At 35.3% G+C, this 24,009-nt stretch overlaps 1 protein-coding gene across 2 annotated transcripts in view; it reads left to right on the top strand.

The window, feature by feature from the left end:
* LOC124981013 (protoheme IX farnesyltransferase, mitochondrial) overlaps positions 1-24,009 on the top strand; it is a 129,753-nt gene that overhangs the window by 68,014 nt on the left and 37,730 nt on the right. For both annotated transcript variants that reach the window (XM_047547169.1, XM_047547168.1), the window contains exon 5: positions 23,337-23,407. In XM_047547169.1, coding sequence (XP_047403125.1) covers positions 23,337-23,407 — 71 coding nt within the window. The remainder of the gene's footprint in view (positions 1-23,336; positions 23,408-24,009) is intronic.

Here is a 24,009-nt window from a genome sequence, read left to right as displayed (position 1 = left end):
GTTCTCCTATTTAAAAGAAAGAAATAATAAATACATATGTGTATATGTCTGAGTGTTAGGATCTAAAACTTTATACCTTTTAACTCAGTAATTCTTTTGAAGAGTGAAAGTAAATAAACACTTCTCTTTTTAAAACACTGAACAGAGATAGGGAGAACAGTAATTCTGTGAAAGTTATATAGTTAGTGTTTTAATATAGAAAATTTTAAGGATAGTGTTATTAAGTGAGTGATTAGGATTTCTGATTGATGTTTACATACAGGTTTTCAACTTATTCCAAATCATAAGCAAGTAAAGGGAGGAAAAATAAATAGAATTAAGGTAGACTAATAAAGCTACTCAAATAGGGGATTTGAATCCTGATATTCTAGGGGAGGGCAAGTCTCTTCAATTCCTTATTGCTATTTTCCAGTTATCAAATGCAATTGACATGTCTATGTTAATCTTGCATGTCCTTCAAAAAATTGCCATTGTTCATGATTTTTCTTTCCATGCAGATTTAGGTCAGTATTCAGATAGTTTTGTGATTCTATCAGAGCTCTTAATTCCAAATGTTCTTGAATGACAGAGGCAGTTCAGCCTCCCTCCCTCCCTCCCTCCCTCCCTCCCTTCCTTCCTTCCTTCCTTCCCTTTCTTTTCTTTCTTCCTCTTTCTCTCTTTTCTTTCTTTTTTATGAATTTCTAAAACCTAGCAATCTTCTTATACTAATGTAAACTAAATTATAATACTCTGATTCTGATTCTTTCAAATATTTCATAAAGTGTTGATCATTACAGAGATACACATGAATACAATTCATTTACAAAGGGAATGGCATCACTCAGTCATAAAATACTGGCTTATAGCTCATGATCTTTTTCAGTACACCCACAAGGAGACATACAGTATATAATGCAGTAAATCTGTCTTTTTTTTTTTTCTCTTAATATCAAATAAAGAACTTCCAGGTCATTAAATATTTACTCTTTAAAATGTTACATGTTGTGCTATTTTATAGATAAACCAAGTTTACATTAACCAAGTCTATGTTGTCAGACCTTGATATTATATCCAATATTTTTTTAAAAGTCAAACACAACAGTTCTTTTGAAACATTTTCTGCACGGTATCTTTCCAGTGGTGACTACCGTATTGATGTTTGTTAAATTCACATTTCTTTCTTATGAAGGTCTAGCCCTACCAGTTTTTATTGAACTTCTCAGGTGTTCTATGACAAGTGCCCCATGGGCCAAATTTTGGATATACCAGCATCAAGAATCATGATCTGCCTTTCCCCTAAACATATTATTGTAATTGTTATTTTCATTTCTGTGGATTTTATTGTACTTTTAAAAAATTTTTTCATAAATAACTGTCTTATCTCTGGAACCTATGTGAGCTGAAACCAGGGTTCTTTATCTTATATGGCAGTTGTCTCTTACTCAAGTATAGGGTGCTATGTGGGGTGTATAGAGTAGTGATTAGGTGCAGAGACTGGAATCAGACTGCCTACGGTCAAATCTAAACTGTTTGACTTCAGTCAGTTGTTGTATTTACCTGGGCTTCATTTCATCTTTAAAATGAAGGTAATGACAACACCAAATAGGACTGCAGAAAGGATTACATGAGATAATGCACAAAAGAACTTATTATCCCACACCTGGTAGTAGTAAATGCTTGGTAAGTAATAACTAATAGTAGTAAATTATTCCTGTAGCCTTTTCCTGTATAAAAAAGGCACTGCCTCATTGCTGCTTTTTATGTCGCTTACTGTTACATTCATTCAGTTATTAAACTAAATTTTTACTGGCCTTGATAAAGTTTTGAATGACTATCATAGGAAACCTACATTTTAATTAACCCTCACAGCGTTAGTACCTACCTAATGAATTGTTTATTCATAACAAATTAGCTCATCTATTCAAAGAATTAATGCTTCCTTAATCACCAGATCCACAGCCGAGAATGTACATTATTTTTCAAGTGGATCATTGATAAAAATAAGAGAGTTTTTAAATTTTGTTATTGAAATTTGCTTAAGAAGGTTTCAGGTGAAATATCCTAAACTGCATTTTTTTATGCCTAAATTAGCAAATGGGATTTCTTGGCAATAAAATTAAGTAAATGAAGGTTTAAAAATTGCATAATGATTGTAAATCTGGACATTTCATTCATAAGCATCACAGCTTTAGGTAGGGAAAAAACACAGTTTGCATATTTTGAAGCCTTGTTCTTAGGAGAATGTCTGTATTGCCTCTAGTACTGAGAATCACAAACTGTTTCAGTGTGCACTGTTTATATGATTGCCTCCTACTTTCCTGTTCTAAATGTCTATAACTTCTTGAACAGATTAGAGTATCCTATAATAATAATGGAAATGAAGCAAAAATTCTGAGCAACATAGGTATGGATATCTATAGTTATGCATAAACAAAGTCATAGAAAATGACATTGTAAGAAGAGCTCTGAAAAGTTAAGAAACCTTTTCCAACAGGAGCTTCTATCAGTGTATTTGAGTTGTCATCTTTATAAGGATCTTCCTCCCTCACACTAACCTTCAAAAGAGTTTATGAGAAAATTTTACATTTCTAATGTGTTTTGGAAAACTTAAAATATTTAGAGTGGTTTGGAAAATATAACATTTAATGTTTTAAAAATTTTCAAACCAAAACATGTACAAATCTTTTTTGAAAAAAAACATATAATCACATCTATCTATATTATTTACTCTTATCATGATTTCTCCCCCTTTTATTATAATAAAAGAAAAATTTAAAAGGGAACAACAAAAAGAAGCCCATAGACCCACCAGTTTGATCCAGATATTTAACTATAAATTACAATAGTAATTGAAGCAATTTTCCAGATTATTAGTCGTCTTACCATTTTTAATATCTGCCTAATATGTCATCAAGTCATTTTACCACATTTTAACTATTCCTCTGGTGTTCCGATTTTTATCTGCTAAAAACAGTATTATAGGGCTGGGGATTTAGAGCACTTGCCTAGCATGCATGAGGCCCTAGGTTCAATTCCAAGTACTGCAAAAACAAACAAAAGCAATATTGTATTAGACACTTTTTGAATTTAGTATGTTGTTTTCTACTTTACTTCTGTATTATGCCCTTAATATATGGTTTCAGAGTTAGAAGTGTTTAGAAATGAACTTAACTCATTAAATTTAGAGGGGGTTTTTTGTCCTTTATATATGAATTTTCCCTTTTCATTCATAAATGATATTGACATAGTATACACTTATTTTCCTATTCCTATTTATTTTTCACTTGTAAGCATTTTATATTTTTAATAGTAATCTCATTGACCAGTTAGGAAGTGATACAAATTCAAGACTATAAAATATCATGTAATGTTTGATCAGTAACCTTCAGCCACTAATCTTCAGTGAGCCTGTTCTTCATTTAATTGCAATGTTGCATCTGCTTTCTTGGTTGCATAGCTTTCAGAAAGTTGACTTGTGGTGGTAATTTTCTCTTCTTATTTTTAAAGTTTTATTTTTAACTGACAAATAATATTTGTAGATGGGGTATAACTGGTGTTTCAATAGATGTGAATAGATTGTGAAATGATTGGATCAGAATAATTAACACATTCATCATTTCAAATACTTATCATTTTTTGTGGTTAGACCATTTAAAATCTACTCTTAGCTTTTTTGCAGTATATCATACATTATTAATTATAGTCATCATGCTGTATATCATGTGGTAGTAATTTTCTTGTAAAAAAATCTTTTAACAGAATTAATGTCACATTATGATAAATGATAAAGGAAATGATGCCTCAAATTAATTATTACAGGTATGGTTTTGAAATATTACATTAGTAGAAACTAGATTTTCTTTTATCGCTGTTACTCTTACAATCTTTCAAAAAATTATACATGAATCTGTCCAGGATTTTTTACCCTAATTATAAAACTTAGTATTAATATAACTGCATTAGATCACACTTGCATCTGAAACAGTTTCAAAATAATTATTATTAAGTGTCAGTTGATATTTGTATTTACCTATGAAGCCTGCCTTTTATGAGAGTGGGGACTGTTTTAGTCTATTCTCATTATGATATAAAAGCCACTGTAATATGGAAAAATGTAGTAATGGTTAGATAATTCAGCATCACCAACTATTCACTTAGACGTTATCTAGCATTGTTTTATAGCATTACAGATTTAATTTATTTAAATGATCTGTTTACTTTTCATTTTCTATGGTTTTTGTGGTTTTAACAATGGCTATCATTATTTAATATTTTACTCTGCAATATATAAATTAGAATGTCACCGCTTCACATAAGAGAAGCAATACATGACCTGGAGAGTTTTTTTAAATATAGGATTTTGTTAAAATGGTAATTGTAGTTCATGTGACATAATCTAAAGTAAAATACCTGGTTATAGATTTATCTGTCTAATGTTTAAAATGTCTAATCTGTAAAATTCGATGTTCAGTATTGTTCAGAATTTAGCCCGAGATCAGTTCCTAATGTTCCGTTGTTAACATACTTGTTAATATGAAGCCTTTCTTCTTTTGCTTTCAGTGTTTCCCCTCACATAAATGAAGAAAGGGAGTAAGGGCATCTCTGTTAGAAAACCTGTCTACCCATCTGCCTGAACCTAGTATCCTAAACTCAAAAGAAATCTAGGTAGTGAAGTTAAAACCTTTTCTGTCTGGAAATGTTTCATTAAGAAACTAATGCTCTTCCTTTAACTTACATTTATCAGAAAAGTAGATTGTTACTTTATGCAGATAGTTAAGTGGACAGAGAAAATCATCTGTATTTCCTACATTCATTCTAAGAATTATATCTGAGACAGAAAACTATGACACAGGCAATATGTAAATACACAATATATTGTAATTCTCTTAATATTGGGATTTGATGACCAAATGCCATTTATTTAAGCTGTATAATCGTACTAATAAAGTTGTAGTCACACATCAATTACTGTAATTTATGTGTATTTAAAAATGTTTGTCTGTTTTCTGGGGTTAAATTAGTATTTGGCACAAGAGTTAGAAATAAATTATTTTATGTAATTTTTACTTAGTTAAATTAAAACTTTTCCCATTTAAAAATAAGCAACTATTGAAAAACTCAAAATGAATCTTTGAGCCCTTTTCTTTTCTAAAAACACCTAATCTTTTAAAATTTTTATCCACATCTCTGAGAAAAGGAAGTATGTCTTCCCAATTTACTGTTAACAAAAGGGCTAAAGATATTTTGTATGTATTGAAACATTTCTTCCATGATTAATCACTTTATTATTTGGAGGTCATTCTTTAAGGTGGTAAGTGCACATATTGCCCTCTTGGAACATAGTAACTCTTTGGCTTCTTAGAAATGAAGGTATATACCTAAAGTTTTGATGGTTCTGGGAAATAACCCAGATCCTATCAAACATGCGTGACAAATGTCTTTCCCTACTATAAGAATTTTTAGCCTTTTTATATCTTTCATTAAAAGAACTGTAGGCACCCCTCTATCATATGCATGGTCCAACTGTACACTTAGATATGTATTCAGAGCACATCAAATACAGTATTAAGGCATTTCTAGTCATAAGCTTGAAAGAAAGGCAGTGAGATTTTAGAGACAGAAACTGTTGTGAAAAGCTGTCAAGAATATTCCAGTTAATGACTCCTGTTTATTGCCTTTGTTGCCTTTTTAAGACTGTTGGAAATGTCCTAGTATATTTCATGCATTGTTTTTATCCTTTAGTGTAAGAATTATTTTTACTATCATTTGTTATTTCACTGGAATATTCATTGCTTTTATTTACCATTCACATTTTCTCCATTTAGATTTGTAACGAAGTAAATTTTGTAATATACTCTTGAAAATGTATACTCTTTAAACATGAGATTTTTTAAAGAATATTTTTAAACACTTATGAAATTGGTAAGAAAATATTACATTAGTATCATGGAGAAATTAACAAAAGAGAAATTGTGTGGGAGTTGAAAGGCATTATAATTCTAGCATCTTAGAAATGGAAGGAACAGATTCATAAGGAGAAGTTTCAAGTCACTTTGCTTGGGGAATGTAGTAGAAAGTTGGTGTCTCCTAATAACCCAGTCACTTCCCTTTTCAGCTATGTAAGCTCTACAGTTCAAGTACACTGATATCGTAAGCAATGTGTTAACCTGTCACTGTGTTATTGAAAATTTACAGAAAGCATATGTACCTGTTTTAAAAGGTGTGTTATATTCTCTGATAAGCAAAATGAATGAGATGTATATTTTTCTCTACTGCCCCTGGCCTCCCTGTCTCTGGTTTCCCTCTCCTTTTCTCTCTGTTGTGTAGAGTAATCCTTTTGCCGATGATTAGACCAACAGGTGCCAGGAGTGCTGAAGCAAGCTGGCTTTGTGCCCACATGTGTACAGTGGAGATACTGTGTCACTCCAGGTTTTGGTGTATTGCCATGTCCTTCCGAGGGAAGGGATAGCCCAGTTGAAATACATACTGCAACTCCTGAGGGATTAAGTGTGTTTCCTCTGCTTTATAGTTCCGAATTTTACAGTTTCTTTGTTTGGGAGTTCTCAGATTGCCTAATGATTTCTCTAGCCTCCACCCCCTGCCCCATTGTGACCAGATGTATATTACAGCAGCATTTGAAGCTCTGTAGATTTACCAGTTTTATTACTCAACATATGGTATGACCTTTTTGTTTTTTAGTGATGGCATTTAAACTCTTCATAGTATTTTAGGGATCTGTTCAGAGGTCAAACTATTGTTATCATTACTAATGTTTTCAGAAGGCTTACGTATTTTGTGTTAGGGCTGTGGAGAGATCTGTGAAGAATTATTAATTATGATAGTTTTGTGTCCATATTAAATTATAATGAAGTAGCACTAGTGGAGGATATTTTTAAATCCTTTACCTTTAAAGGTGTTTTTAAAAATTTTACAATCTAGTCTGTTCTTATTAGTAAACTTTAGTACACTTTAATGCATTTGTTTGTTGTTCTTCAAAACTGGCCTTCAGAATTAACTATTTTTTAAAATACTTTTTGCAGAGAGAGAATTACAGCCCTTGACAGCTGTTAGAGTAGAAATTCCTTTGTGCTTATTTGGAGATTTTAGAAGGCTCTTACCCCACCCTGGAACCCCCTGTTAATAGACATGCTAACTGAGATGTGAGTCCCAGTCTTCGTGTGTATTGGAAGAGGAGACTGCTTTTTTCCCTTTCTCAAATGCTAGCATTGGCCAAAATCAGCTAGTGATCTTAGGACATATGTGGGGTATGAGGAGAAGTTGAATGGGGGAACCAAGCACATATAGGTGGAGATAAAAGCAGACCAGCTAAATAGAAGACTATGTCATGTATTGAGGTGGAAGTGGTAGAACAAATCAGGGCTTGAGAGTGGGCCAGATTTGAAATCCTCCATGTAGAGAGGAGCACATGGAGTTGACTAGAGAGGTGTACAGTAAGATTGCCAGGGAGTGGTGATTATGCACTTAGTGTAGTGAATCCTCTGCTCCTGTAAGGTAGTTTATCCAGCATAGCTCTGCTGATCAGCCACAGGCTCAGAGAAAAAGAACCTAGAATAACCCAGTAAACCTGAGGACAGTTACAGACGTGGCTTAGTCCTGTGCTGGGTCTCTACAGACAGGGAATAACTACCAAGAACAGAAGGTATGTTGTTCTTGAGGAACTGATAGTTTGTTCAGGAAGCATAGAATATAGCACGAATGAGATAAGTGAGAGCCCACAGAGGTTAAGAAAAGGTGGGCGGGACGGTATAGAGCATTATGAAGAGCTTTACATTAGAGCATTTAACTTTATTCCTTGGACAGCATGTAGTCATTGAAGAGTTTTGTGCTGGAAAGTAACATAACCAGGTTTCCATCAGCAAGATCACTTGGACCTATGACGTAAAAATTGAAAAGAGAAGATGAGTACTTGAAATAGGGAAAGTAGTAACTAGGAGGCTGTGTTAGCTGTACAAAAAAAAGTAGCCTGAATTAAGGAAGTAGCACTGAGGATGGGAAAATGTGTTAAGAGAAATACTCAGGAATGGTATTTTGTCTACCTGTCCACCTTTCTAGGGGAAAAAAGGTTGTAATTGACCAAGGTCTCAGTATTGCTGATATTTGTACTAGATCATTTAGCAAGTTGTTTATTGGTTATCAAAAAAAGGACTGTTCAGATTTTATATCAACATTTATTATTTTTTCCCCTAAGCAAGAAGCACATGATTGTTATAGACAATTCAAAAATACAGAGAAAGAATAATAAATCACCCTACCTCTCTCAACCCTGAAACAAAATTTGTAAATGTTTTGATTTTTTTCCTTTTTTTTTTTTTTTTTTTTGCAGAAAGCAGCATATACATATGGAGATCTGTGACTGGAGAAAAGGGTCAATTCCATAGTAGTGCTTCTTGAAATTAGGCAAAACCAGTATCACTTTCTTTTTTTTTTTTTTTTTTTTTTAAAGTGATAAGATGTGATATTTTGCCACTATTAAGTGCTAGATAACCTTTTAGACCTTTTTGGTTTGTTTGTTTGTTTGTGTGTTTTCTTATAAGGATGAAGCCCTAAAATATAGCTTAATGAGAGATAGCTTGAGTAACCAACTTAGAGGAGAACATTGCACAAGTCACCAAGTTAGTTGAAAAGCCACTTCTGATGAATGCCAGAGTACATACACAGAGTGCCTCATGGGAGCAAAAATCAATGAGAAGGAGTCTTAATTTGTTTATTCTAGCTAAGGCAGTTGGACATTGGTAACAATGAAAGAGTGATGGCTGTCTAGAGAGCTTAGCTGATTTGTAAGCTGAAAGTAATGGTATGTGCAATCCTGCCAGATAAGGTACCTCTCCCTGTGCTTTATTTTTTTTTTTTTAACATCCCTTTTAACTTGGTGAGATTGATTGAGATATTATCTTAGACCTTGGAAGTTGTGAGTCAAACTGGAATGACAAATACTTGTTGATATCTTGGAGAAGACAGATGGTGAACAAACTCTGACAGGTTCATGTGTTCGTTTTCCTAGTGGGTCTTCAGAAGAATGTTGCTCTCATTATTTAGTATAAGGAAAGAATATGTTACACCTCATTGTCAAATTCCATATTTTCTGGTCCTCACTTACACACATCTCTAGAATAAATGCATCTTTTTTTTGCCTAAGATATAGTTTTCTCTTTGTGGAAATAGGAAGCTTATATTTCTATCTGCTTATATTTCTATCTATAAGCTTATATTTCTATCTGTCCACTTATATTTCTATCTGCTTTTTTATCTATGCCATTTCAGCATAGAGAATTTAGTAGCATCATAAACATATATTGTATATTAGAAAGATTAAGAAGCACATTTTGCCTTTGAGTATCAAATTATTTGAATTAATAAAATATACTAATACAAAATCAGTGTAATAGAAAAGTACAAACCTCATAATAGATATCTAATAGATACGTAACCATTCATATAATAATAGTACCTTGTATCTCCATCATGTAACTGAGGAAAAAAACTGATCTATTTATTGCTCTATTAAATAGAACTGTTAAATTGATTCTCAAAGTGATTATGAGATGAGGATTAATATAAATATTTATTCTATTTATAATGACCAGTAGTCTTTAGATATTTAAGCTAGGAATACCCTTCCTACTGTAAGCAAGTTATTTTGTAAGTATAAAATGTGTGTAATGAAATGATTTGAAGTTAGCTTTACAGTGTGTTGTGAATAATTTTACAACATCTGTCTGCATAACAACTTACCACTTTCTTCTGGTAATAGAATTTTGCTTTAGAGAAAAATGATGCATGTGGTTTGAGTAGACATACTAAGTTTTTGTTTTTCTTTCCCAGAATCCTCCCAGCTCTCAGGGAGTAGTCACCTCATCCCCTGGCCATGAGGATTCATGACCGTGATTCTGGGTTTTTTCTCCTAAAACTATCAAGAAATGAACATTATGTTTGGGTTGAGAGCTTGGTGGAAGGCAGGCACTACTGGTACCATTTTGTCTACTTAATAAAGGAGCATGTCCCCAGGAATGAACCAAGCAGATCAGAGAGATGGAAAGAGCCAGAATTTTGATTGCATCATTTGAAACAGTGAATCCAGTCATTCCTAAAGGCAAATGCAACCCAGGTGTGAGAGAGAGCAAAGTCCCATTTTCCTTTGGGTTACTCTAAGTTGTGTTTCTACCACTTGTAACCCCAAGGGACTGAGTAATATAACAGGTCACAGGATTACTGGAGGGCAAGAATTGCAAAGGAGGATATGACTGATTCAAAAGGAAAATGGTGAGGCAGTGAACCTAAATAAGAAAGGGAAAATTTAAAATGAAGAGTTCGAAAGATTGGTGGATTCTTGGGAAGAGAAGAGATTTGAAAAAATTTCCTCTTGAAAATTTAAACTAGAAAATAAGTTACTTGCTGAGAGAAAAAGCAAGTTATTATTCATTTCTGTGTAATATATTTATTGCTGTAATGTTTGAATTTTTTAGTCTTCATGTATTAGTACATCAGAGGTAAAAGGTATCGACACATGAGGGTTTGACTTGGAGAAAACCTGATCTGTGGAATCAATGTTGTGTCTCACCTCTATTTCCTTTGTATATCATTCTATGGAACAGGCAACTAGGAGAAAGGAGGGCATATTTTCTTGTGCATTGGTTTGTAATAGCCCAGGAAAAGACACTTAGTTGACCCAGTTTGGATCAGATACCCACTCACTGAACCAATCTATGCAGGAACAGGGTAAATTTCTGAGTTATATGGCCATTTTAAACCATAAACAAAACCCTCTCCTAGAGGAAGGGCAAGCTTCAGCACAAGAGTTGGCCCTAAGACAATCAGTTTGACCTGGACAACTGTGCAAAGTGTGTCCACTGAAGCTTATTACTTTCAGCATTCTTTGAAGTAACCAAGGGACAGTTGGCCCTCTTTATCCTTTGGCTCTTCTCACATAAATTGAACTATACAAATTGAAAATATTAAAAATAAGAACTGTGTATTGAAAATGTACACTTTTTTTCCTTGTTATTGTTCCTTAACCCATACAGTGTAACAACCATTTACGTAGTATTTACGTTGCACTAGATATTATAAGTAACCTAAAGATGATTTTAACTATTTGGGAAGATGTACATGCATTATATGCAAATACTTCACCATTTTATATAAGGGACTTGAGCATCTGCACATCTTGGTAGCCACAGGGAGACTGGAACCAATCCCCCTCAGATACCAAGGGATGACTGTATATGAAGAAGGGGCAAAACATTCTAAGTGTTGGTATTACAACATTTGTCTTTAATTTTCAACACGAGTTGCAAGAATTTTACTTGACTGCTTTAGAAGTAGTTAGAGCCAACTGAAATGATAACATTATGGGAAAAAATTATAAAGCACAGGGAAAAATATGAGTAGTCTAAAAGCCAGCTATATATACGTTCTAAAATAACTGTTAAGGTGTTTAAATTTCTCATCTAAATAGACTATGTTTTATGTTTTGGAAATGTGGTTTAAATGTTTAAACTAAAGCAGTAAGCCTAACTAAAAGACATTGTAGAAAATGCATAAAGCCAGAATTGAGTAATATAATGAGCTCGGTCGGATCCCCTAGTGTCTAGCCCTCACTGAAATGAACCATAAGTCTTGGTTTGCATGGTATTTCTGCCCAGATGTTGCTTGTCCTGATAAATTTAAGCTTTCATAGGAGTCCAAAACCACTGCCAATTTATGGCACCCTGGAGTTCACCTGCTACATTCTGGACATCATTTGCCATCTTTGGATGGCTGTTTTGCCAGAAACATAGAAAAGATAATATCTTTTTTATCCAGATGAAATGAGTCATTAGATTTCCTGAATTATGAACGTGTGTGCATGTGTGTGCTCTCTCTCTTACACATTATAACATCTTCTCATCCTGCATACATTGCACGTGTATTTATTATATTTGTGTGTGTTTTTATCTAAAACAGACCTTGTCACTTATTTCTGATAAATTTCCTCTTATTCTTTTCAACTTAATGTTTCCCTGGTCATGGAATTTATAAAATTTCATGTTATTTTCCAATACATTTCTTGTATCCAACAGGTTTAATAAGCATACTTTTTTTTTTTTTTTTACCCAAGATACTTAAAATATTGAAGAAGACTAGGCCTTATATAGTTCCTATGTCAAACTACTAAGGAATGTCATTTAGGTAAGCACTGATGGATTTATGAATCACCTGTGTATCATTCAGCCTTGTTTTCTTCTTGATCTGTCTTTTATACCACTTTTGTGGTCATCTGTTTTTAGACCTAATTTAGTTCACCAATGTACTTCCCCCAAATCAGTGCCTGAAATCCAAAACAGTGCCCAAATCCAGCAGCATAATACATCATTCTTAAAATCCAGAAAGCAAATTTCTTTTTTTTATTTTATTTTATTTTTTTTTATTTTTATTATTATTGTATACAAATGGGATACATGTTGTTTCTCTATTTGTACATGGAGTCAAGGCATACCATTTCTGTAATCATATGTTTACATAGGGCTATGATGTTTGATTCACTATTTTTTTCCCTTTCCCCTCATCCTTCCCACCCCTCTTTTCCCTCTATACAGTCCTTCTTTCCTTCATTCTTACCACACCCCTTATCCCTAACCCTAAACCTACTGCTAACCCCTCCCACCCCCCATTATATGTCCTCATCCGCTTATCAGCGAGATCATTCGTCCTTTAGTTTTTTGAGATTGGCTTATCTCACTTAGCATGATATTCTCCAATTTCATCCATTTGCCTGCAAATGCCATAATTTTATCATTCTTCATTGCGGACTAATATTCCATTGTATATATATGCCACAGTTTCTTTATCCATTCATCAACTGAAGGGCATCTAGGTTGGTTCCACAATCTGGCTATGGTGAATTGAGCAGCAATGAACATTGATGTGTCTGTATCTCTGTAGTATGCTGATTTTAAGTCCTTTGGATATAGGCCAAGGAGTGGGATAGCTGGGTCAAATGGTGTTTCCATTCCAAGCTTTCTGAGGAATCTCCATACTGCTTTCCAGAGTGGCTGCACTAATTTGCAACCCCACCAGCAATGTATGAGTGTTCCTTTTTCACCACATCCTTGCCAACACCTATTGTTGCTTGTGTTCTTGATAATTGCCATTCTAATTGGGGTGAGATGAAATCTTAGGGTACTTTTGATTTGCATTTCCATTATTACTAGGGATGTTGAACATTTTTTCATATATCTGTTGATTGCTTGTACATCTTCTTCTGTGAAGTGTCTGTTCATTTCCTTAGCCCATTTGTTGATTGGGTTATTTGTATTCTTTGTGTAGAGTTTTTTGAGTTCTTTATAGATTCTGGAAATTAGCGCTCTATCTGAAGTATGGTTGGCAAAGATATTCTCCCACTCTGTAGGCTCTCTCTTCACATTGCTGATAGTTTCCTTTGCTGAGAGAAAGCTTTTTAGTTTGAATCTATCGCAGTTGTTGATTCTTGCTTTTATTTCTTGTGCTATGGGAGTCCTGGTAAGGAAGTCTGATCCTAAGCCAACAAGTTGAAGATTTGGACCTACTTTTTCTTCTATAAGATGCAGGGTCTCTGGTCTGATTCCGAGGTCCTTGATCCATTTTGAGTTGAGTTTTGTGTAGGGTGAGAGATAGGGGTTTAATTTCATTCTGTTGCATATGGTTTTCCAGTTTTCCCAGCACCCTTTGTTGAAGAGGCTATCTTTTCTCCATTACATATTTTTGGACCCTTTGTCTAGTATGAGAAAATTGTATTTATTTGGCTGTGTGTCCATGTCCTCTATTCTGTACCATTGATCTACCTGTCTATTTTGGTACCAATACCTTGCCATTTTTGTTACTATTGCTTTGTAGTAGAGTTGAAGATCTGGTATTGCAATACCCCCTGCTTCATTCTTGCTACTTAGGATTGCTTTAGCTATTCTAGGGTTTTTATTCTTCCAGATGAATTTCATAATTGCTTGCTCTATTTCTGCAAGGTACATCATTGGGATTTTAATTGGAATTGCATTGAATCTGTATGGCACTTTAGGTAGTATGGCCATTTTCACAATATTAATTCTGCCTATCCAGGAACATGGGAGATCTTTCCATCTTCTAAGGTTTTCTTTAATTTCTTTCTTTAGTGTTCTGTAGTTCTCATTTTAGAGATCTTTCACCTCTTTTGTGAGATTGATTCCCAAGTATTTTATTTTTTTCGATGCTATTGTGAATGGGGTAGTTTTCCTAATTTCTCTTTCTGAAGATTCATCACTTATGTATAAAAATGCATTGGATTTATGAGCATTGATCTTGTAACCTGCTACTTTACTGAATTCACTTATGAGTTCTAAAAGTTTTCTGGTGGAATTTCCAGGTTCCTCTAAATATATAATCATGTCGTCAGCGAACAGGGATAGTTTGAGTTCTTCTTTTCCAATTCGTATCCCTTTAATTTTTTTGGTTTGTCTGATTGCTCTGGCTAGAGTCTCAAGGACGATGTTGAATAGAAGTGGTGAAACAGGGAATCCCTGCCTTGTTCCAGTTTTTAGGGGGAACGCTTTCAGTTTTTCACCACTTAGAATGATATTGGCCATGGGCTTAGTGTAGATGTCCTTTATAATGTTAAGGAATGTTCCCACTACCCCAATTTTTTCTAGTGTTTTGAGCATGAAGGGATGCTGTATTTTATCGAATGCTTTTTCTGCATCTATTGAAATAATCATGTGATTCTTAACTTTAAGTCTGTTGATATGGTGAATGACATTTATTGATTTCCGAATGTTGAACCAACCTTGCATCCCTGGGATAAAACCCACTTGATCGTGGTGCACTATCTTTTTAATATATATTTGTATGCGATTTGCTAAAATTTGGTTGAGAATTTTTGCGTCGGTGTTCATTAAGGATATTGGTCTGAAATTTTCTTTCCTCGATGTGTCTCTGTCTGGTTTAGGTATCAGGGTGATATTGGCTTCATAGAACGAGTTTGGGAGGGTTCCCTCCTCTTCTATTTCATGGAATAGTTTGAGGAGTATTGGAATGAGCTCTTCTTTAAAGGTTTTGTAGAACTCGGCTGAGAACCCATCTGGTCCCGGACTTTTCTTTGTTGGTAGGCTTTTGATGACCTCTTCTATTTCATTGCTTGAAATTGGTTTATTTAAGTTGTGTATGTCTTCCTCGTTCAGTTTAAGTAATTCATATGTCTCTAGAAATTTGTTGATGTCTTCGAGGTTTTCTGTTTTGTTGGAGTATAGATTTTCAAAATAGCTTCTAATTATGTTTTGTATTTCAGTCGTTTCTGTTGTGATGTTTCCTTGTTCATTCCAAATTTTAGTAATTTGAGTTTTCTCCCTCTTTCTCTTTGTTAGTGTGGCTAAGGGTTTATCAATTTTGTTTATTTTTTCAAAGAACCAACTGTTTATTTTGTTAATTTTTCCAATTGTTTCTTTTGTTTCAATTTTGTTGATTTCGGCTCTGATTTTAACTATTTCCTGTCTTCTACTACTTTTGGTATTGGTCCGCTCTTCTTTTTCTAGGGCTTTGAGCTGTAGTGTTAAGTCGTTTATTTGTTGATTTCTACTTCTTTTTTTGAATGCGCCCCATGAAATAAATCTTCCTCTAAGTACTGCTTTCATAGTGTCCCAGAGATTTTGATATGATGTGTCTTTGTTCTCGTTTACTTCTAAGAATTTTTTTATTTCCCTCCTGATGTCCTCTGTTATCCATTCATCATATAATAGTGTATTATTTAATCTCCAGGTATTGGAGAAGTTTCTGTTTTTTATTCTGTCATTTATTTCTAATTTCAATCCATTATGATCTGATAGAGTACAAGGTAGTATCTCTATTTGCTAACAGTAGCTTTGTGGCATAAAATATGGTCTATTTTAGAGAAGGATCCATGTGCTGCTGAGAAGAAAGTGTATTTGTTCTTTGTTGGATGGTATATTCTATATATGTCCGTTAAGTCTAAATTGTTGATTGTGTTATTGAGATCTATGGTTTCTTTATTCAATTTTTGTTTGGACGATCTATCCAGTGGTGAGAGAGGTGTGTTAAAATCGCCTAGTATTATTGTGTTGTGGTCTATTTGATTTCTGAAATTGAGAAGGATTTGTTTGATGTACGTGGATGAGCCAATGTTTGGGGCATAGATATTTATGTTTGTTATGTCTTGCTGATTTATGCTTCCCTTAAGCAGCATGTAATGTCCTTCTTTATCCCTTCTGACTAGTTTTGACTTGAAGTCCACATTATCTGAAATGAGGATGGATACTCCTGCTTTTTTGCTGTGTCCATGTGCATGGTATGTTTTTCCCCATCCTTTCACCTTTAGTCTATGGGTATCTCTTTCTATGAGATGAGTCTCTTGCAGGCAGCATATTGTTGGATTTTTCTTTTTAATCCAATCTGCCAGTCTATGTCTTTTGATTTTTGAGTTCAGGCCATTAATGTTCAGGGTTATTATTGTGATATGATTTGTATTCCCAGTCAATTGACTCATATTTGTTTTTTGACATGATTTGGTTTCTCCTTTATTTGGCTATTCCTTTAGGCTAGCGCCTCCTGTTGCTGATTTGCATCGTTGTTTTTCATCTCTTTCTCATGGAATATTTTGCTGAGAATGTTCTGTAATGCTGGCTTTCTTTTTGTAAATTCCTTTAGCTTTTGTTTATCATGGAAGGATCTTATTTCATCGTCAAATTTGAAGGTAAGTTTTGCTGGGTATAAGATTCTTGGTTGGCATCCATTTTCTTTCAGGGCTTGGTAAATGTTTTTCCAGGCCCTTCTAGCTTTTAGGATCTGGATTGAAAAATCTGCTGATATTCTTATTGGTTTCCCTCTGAATGTAATTTTATTCTTTTCTCTCGCGGCCTTTAAAATTCTGTCTTTATTTTGTATGTTAGGTATCTTCATAATAATGTGCCTTGGTGTGGGTCTGTTGTAATTTTGTATATTTGGAGTCCTATAAGTCTCTTGTACTTGGTTTTCCCTCTCATTCTTCAGATTTGGGAAATTTTCTGATATTATTTCATTGAATAGATTGTTCATTCCTTTGGTTTGTTTCTCTAAGCCTTCCTCAATCCCAATAATTCTTAAATTTGGCCTTTTCATGATATCCCATAATTCTTGTAGATTCTGTTCATGATTTCTTACCATCTTCTCTCTTTGGCCAACTTTGTTTTCAAGATTAAATAATTTGTCTTCAATGTCTGAGGTTCTGTCTTCCAGGTGTTCTATCCTATTGGTTATGCTTTCTATGGAGTTTTTAACTTGGTTTATTGTTTCTTTCATTTCAAGTATTTGAGTTTGTTTTTTTTTTCAGTATCTCTAACTCTTTATTGAAATGATCTCTTGCTTCCCGTATTTGGTCTTTTAACTGTTGATTGGTGCGATCATTTAATGCCTGCATTTGCTCTTTCATCTCCTCCTTCAATGCCTGCATTTGCTCTTTCATCTCCTCATTTGCTTCTCTGATTGGTTTAATTATGTACATTCCGAACTCTCTTTCTGACATTTCTTCTGCTGTGCTGTCATTGGGTTTTATTGATGTAGTATCTAGGTTTGTTTGGGACATTTTCTTCCCTTGTTTTCTCATATTGGTCAGATGTCAGTGGGAATCTGAGATATTGCAGATTTCCTCTATTGGCTTATAGTGTCCCGGTAGATTTCCAGTGTATCACCTCCCAGCCTTCAGTAGCCTGAAGTCTTGGAGGAACTTGATAATGCAGTGCTTCCGAAGAAAGCTGCCCCTAGCCCCCTACTGGTTCCAGGGCTTGGAGCTGGCTCTGTGCAGAAAGGCTTTCACTGGGGGCCTGCACCATGCAGCTGGCTGTTTTGGGGGGAGCCCACCGCCGGAGTGTGGAAGGCTACCTGGGAAAGACTCTAGCTGCACTGCCCTGCTCTGATAAGCCACCCCTATCTGTGCCTGCCGCCCAGGCCAAGTTTCGCCCAGTGGGGGAGACTCACCCCGTGACTCTATTTTTGTCCAAGTCTCTCAATGCCTCCCCTTCTTGAGTCCTGGGGTCTGGAGCGACTGGAGATGCAGTCACCCTCTAGGCCGCCATCTTGGATCGCCCCGTGGAAAGAGCCTGCGGCCGGAGTGGGCAGAGCCGCCTGAAGAAGTCTCTGGTTGCCCTGCCCTGATCCCAGAGGCTGCTTGCGGATCGAAGCTCTCCGTTGGCTCGGGGACTTGTGGCTGGCTCTATGTAGAAAGGCTCTCACTGGGCGGTCTGTTCCGAGAAGCTAGACTTGAAAGGCGCCTCCCACCACAGGGGTCCAGGCTGCTTGGGGAGGTCTCTGGCTGCCCTGTCCTGGTCCCTGAAGCTGCTTGCAGGCCGGAGCACGCCGCACTGGCTCTGGGACTTGGAGCTTGTTCTGATCAGAAAGGCTCTCACTGGGGGCCTGCTCCGAGAACCTGGAGAAGCTGGCTTTGTGGGAGGGGCCCAGCGCCGGAGTGCGCAGGGCTGCCTGTGGAAGACTCTAGCTGCCCTGCCCTGCTCCAATAAGCCACCTCTATCTGGGCCTGCCACCCGGGCCGAGCTTTACCCAGTGGGCAGACTCACCCGTGGCTCTATTTTGGTCCGAATCTCTCAATGCCTCCCCTTCTTAACTCCTGGGTTCTGGAGCGACTGGGGATGCAGTCCCCCTCTAGTCCGCCATCTTGGATCGCCCCGAAAGCAAATTTCTTAATGAAGCTTATACGTGTACCAAACTGTAGCAGTACATGTGTACCAATGTTTAAAGCAGCATAACTCACAATAACCAAGTTATGGAACCAGCCTAGATATCCATCAGTGGACAAATGGATAAAGAAAATGTGGCATATATAAATAGAGGAGTTTTACTCATTCATGAAGAAGAATAAAATTATGTCATCTGCTGAAAAATAGAAAACGTCAGACTAAGTGAGTTAAATCAGTCTCAAAGTCATGAGTTAAATGTTTTCTTTCACATGTGGAAGCTAGGCAGATGAGGGCAGATAAAAGGGATGTCATGAAAAACAGAAATGAAGGAGATTGAGAGGGAGGAAGGAAGGGAGGGCATGGGAAAGCACTAAGAAACAAAATCTACTAATTATTTTATGTCCATGTAAGAATATACTACAATGAATCCTGCTTTTTTATGTAATTATAATACACTAATTAAAATAATAGTAATAATAATAATAATAATAATAAATGGAAAATAAGTAGAATCAAGCAGGTAGATCAGGAGGAGTGAGGAGGGGAGCTAAAGGAAAGGTACTGGGGAAAGAGATTGATCAGATTATGTGCATATATGAATGTGGCATTGATAAATCTATTATGTATAATTATAATGTACCCATACAAAATAAATAAAGTGCAATTTAAAAAGAGCAAGTCAAGGTTACACACAGTGTTTTTATTTAAAGATAGATTGAATACTAGGGCTTGGGGTGTATACTTTAGGCAGTGTTCATTGTATTGGGGCAAAGGAAAATCCTGGTTCCTCTTTCTTTCCACTGTCACAGCCCTTGTTCAGGCTCTTATCCTAATAATCTTCCTGTCAAAACCATCCTCCAAGTGGTAGTCATACACAGTAGAGTCTTGGCACGTTTGCATGGTGTGACGCTCTCCCTGATCTGGTTCCTTGCCCACCTCCAGAGCTTCACCACCAGCCATGCAGCAACACTAACAGGAGTAGCAGTTAACTTAACCATTATCAAACACCTCCTATATGCCAGGCATTATGCTCTATATACATTATCTTAATCCTTACATCAGCCTTGCAGGTTATACATTATCATTGTTTTACAGATGAGGAGACGGTTTATATAAGTTACACAGATGCTATTAAGTGGCAAAGCTGAAAATTAACCCTGTGACAAAAAGCCTAGGGTCCTAACCTCTCCACTGTCCTAGTCACTCAAGAACATCATCAGATTTCTCCCTCTTACACCTTTGGTGGTGCTTCCTCTTGTGTCTAGAATGCACTAAACCCTGCCTTACCTCTTTAACCATCTAACTCCTGCTGGGTCTTGAAGCCTCAGTTTAAGAGCATTTGAAGGAAATTTCCCCTGCCTGTACCTATCTCCCCAATTGGCCTGAAATCTCATTCTCTAGGCTCTCATAATCCTTTACACATATCTCTCATTGTTTCATGTGTTATTATAATTAACCGGGTTCTTGTATCTCATTCTTTCTAGTCGGCTAAGGATTTGCAAACTTTCTTTGTAAAGAGACAATAAATACTTTAGGCTTTGTGGGCCATGGTCTCCTGTAAGTATCCAACTCTAAAGCAACAGCTGTAGCAATATAAAGATAAGTGATTGTAGCTGAATTACAATAAAACCCTGTTTGTGGATCCTGAAATTTGACTTTGATGTAATTTTCTCATGGCAGAAATTCTTTTAATTTGCTTTTCCAATAATTAGAAAAAAATGCAAAAAACTGTAATTGGCTGTGGGCCTTAAAAAACAGGTGTGGTATGGATCTGGCCCATGAGCTATAGTTTGCAGACCCCTGTAATAGTCTGAATTTCTTGAAAGCAAGTATTGAATCTAATTGATCTTTATATTCCTGTTATATGGCATGTAGTAGGTGCTGAGAAAAGTACATTGACTGAATGATAGGTCTAAAGAAGAGCACTGAGAAAATGTAGGATCAGGAGAGGCCCTACTAAATAGTGTATCTAGTCAAGGGAGGACTATGATTTCAAAAAGAGAGGAGCATACTAGGGATGTATCCTATTGGAATAATTCCGTATACTTGCAGACTCATGTTTATAGTACATGTGTCTAGAGTATAGAATGATTGTTTTAAAAACCCCAAATTTCCATTTGTATGGCATTGATGTTTATGATATATCCATCACGTGTAATATTCAGTGCTTGATAAAAACAGCCACTGCCACAGTTGCTCGCAACAGAATCCAGTTCAAAGAAACCACCAGATGATGAGCACTGTAATCTGTCTCTTCTGGAGTCTTCTGCAACTGTGGCTGTGGTAGAACAGGTAAGGCAATGCAGGTTCCCCAGCATTTGGTTTCTTTTTATAATTTAATTTTTATTAATGTGTATTAATTATCCCCTACTAATGGGGTTCAGTGTACCCTACAGAATGCACTGATCAAATATGGGTAATTAGCATTTCCTTCTCTGTATCATTTCTTTATGTTGGGAGCCGTCTAGCTCCTCTCTTCCAAATCTTCATAAAATAATTAGATTTTGTGAACTGCACTCATCCCACTGTGGTATGGAAAACCAGAACTTATTCTTTCTATCTGAATGTGTTTTGTACTCATTGTCCAATCACCCTTTATCCACCCTCACACCCCCATCCCAGTCTACTGTAATCCCTATAACAAATTCAGGTTAACTCTTTTCACTTTCATGCATTTGTCTTTCTGTGTCTAGCTTATTTCACTTAACACTTAATTTCTTTCCATTACTACAGCCCACAATAACAGTAATGTTATTGTGCCGCAGTAGTACCCAGGAAGCTCTGAAAATAGGCCCAGCTTGCACTTTTTTTCACAGTGCATTAAAATGCTTAATATGCATGACCCATCATCATAAAAGTTAGCCATCAGGAGACTATCTATTAGTCTTATAATTAAATATAATATATGCTCTCTTAGTGTTGGTGGAATAGAGGTAGTTATTATTGGTATGTGGTGGTTTTATTTTAAAGGTCTCAGAATCCCAGATACCTGACCATTGGCTAAGTTAGTTGTGACTGGATAGTCATTCACCAAGTGCCAAGGATTGGGTCTGCTAGAAACTAAGTAAGAGGGAATCTTCACCATGGGTAACTAACTATACAGAGTGCCATGAGTAAAATGAGCACAGTAATCTGAAAGAAATGAAAGAAGTAAAAAGTAGTTGTGTTAGAAGATGTCATTGTATTTAGCATTAAGACATTGTAAAAGAAATAGAAAATAAAGACAGATGTGTACCATAACATAAAAGGAAAAGAAATGTCAATTAAAAAAAAAATTAAAGGGAACATAAATGATGAGGTATCTTAACCTATGAGGATAAATTCTAAATTTCTTAAGTAATTCAAAATAAAATTGTCTTTCATTTTTACATTTACCTGTTTGTTGTTAACAATAAATTAAATAAATTATTACTTTAGTTCTAGACTGTCTTTTTAGCAGTAATATTTTTTTCTAATACTTATAGAATTCATACTGAGTACAATATACTATACAAAGAGCTATGATTTGGTAGACATGAGTAAGAATGATTCCTATCACTTGAATATACTCAGAACAAACATTTCTGAAATCTGTTAAGCTTGTTTTTCCTGAGAAAAGATTTCATGGTCAAATAAGTTTGGGAAACACTAGCTAAGCAATGTCAATTAGATTTCTTCACTCTGGGACTTCTCAGAGCCCTTATCATACTGTGATTTGACCATCAAGTCATTCTTTCTGGAAACAACTCCAGGGACTATTAGGGAACATAGTTGGGGAAATACTGACTTAAACCTTCAGTTGAATTTTTATTTCTTCTACTGATTTACCTCAAGACCATTTAGTTCAAGATATTCTCAAATAACTTGATTTGAGAATTAGATTTTTGAGCACTCTGTTGTACCAAAAGAAATGAAAAGTAAAAGACATTGATAACAAACTTAAGATCATATTGTGTCATTTTTTAGGGCTTTGGAAAATAAGTTTTGATAATTTCCTGGACCTTGTCTTTCAATAGGTAAACAACAACTGTTACCTGTCATTGTTAGATTGCTCAGGCCAATCTGTTGTTCACTCTGGGAAAGACAATTTTGATAATGATGCTGACACTATAATACAAACTAGAATTGTCCCAGACAGAAAGGATGGTTACCTGAATCGTAGTCTCACCTCAACAGTTGTATACAGTTTCCTTGGGAATCTTAATTACTTTAGTCTTTGCTCTTGACTTCAATAACTCAGAGGATCCTGATTGATTCACAGGCTTTGGGATGTGTGAAGCATCCTGAAATCATTTATAAAACTAATGCTTTAAACCTGAAAGCTTTGAAGAATACAGCAATTTTCAAATAATATTCCTGATTATTAATGCACATTGGCTTTTTAAAAATATTTTTAGCTATAGATGGACACAATATCTTTATTTTATTTATTATTTTTTTATGTGGTGCTGTGAATCAAACCCAGTGCCTCCTACATGCTAGGCAAGTGCTCTACCACTGACCACAACTCCAGCCCAGCACATTGGTTTTTAAAATGTGTCTCCCCCAGGGAATTTTTCTTCAAAAAGTGCCACGATATTAATTCATGCTATTAAAATGAAGTTTACTCTGAAAACGTTTTCAATCCTAAATTGGAAGTGAAAAATTATTTCATATTATATTTAATCTTTTCCTTTTTCATTCTTTTTACAGTTTTTTGAGGTGCCCTTTGACTCAAACATGAATAGAACAAAAAACAGACCTCTGGTTCGTGGACAGATCAGGTAAAACCATGAATATAATTCTCTTTCCTATTCTAGAACGTTCCTTTGCCTTTTCATCCTGAAGCATTTCCCAGACTTTTGCCTTGAACTTGAAGATAACACACTTGCAAAGGGACAAATTGGAATGAATATGTAGTACTTTTCACTTCTCACCAAAAGGTAGCAGAAAGCACTTAAGATAAATCTAAGACTTAAAGGGAGTTTTGTGAGAATAACTTACACTATAGATTTTTTTATTAAATTCAGTTTTGAGACATGGTCTTTGTCTTAACTTGTAGTAACTGAAGATAAAACCAGTGTATTAACACAAGTGATTTTCAGACAGATCCATATAGAATCTCCAAAGAAGGATGTGTTGAAAGCCTTTTTTTTTTTTCAGTTAAACTGATAATACTGCCATGTGCAAACAGAGAAACAACATGTATCCCATTTGTTTACAATAAATAAAAAAAAAACTGATAATACTGTATTATATGCCAAGTAAAGCACAGCCTCCATTACTCTCCTTTTCACCAAATTCAATTAAGTAGAACTAAAAGGCATGTAAATATTTTAATATCACTAATGGTTAATAATTAAATGTTTTACTTCCTGGAGACCTC

This window comes from Sciurus carolinensis, chromosome 3 (genome assembly GCF_902686445.1).
Source record: "Sciurus carolinensis chromosome 3, mSciCar1.2, whole genome shotgun sequence".
NCBI lineage: Eukaryota > Metazoa > Chordata > Mammalia > Rodentia > Sciuridae > Sciurus > Sciurus carolinensis.
The sequence above is the reverse complement of the archived record's forward strand: the minus strand, read 5'-3'. Positions and strand labels throughout refer to the sequence as shown.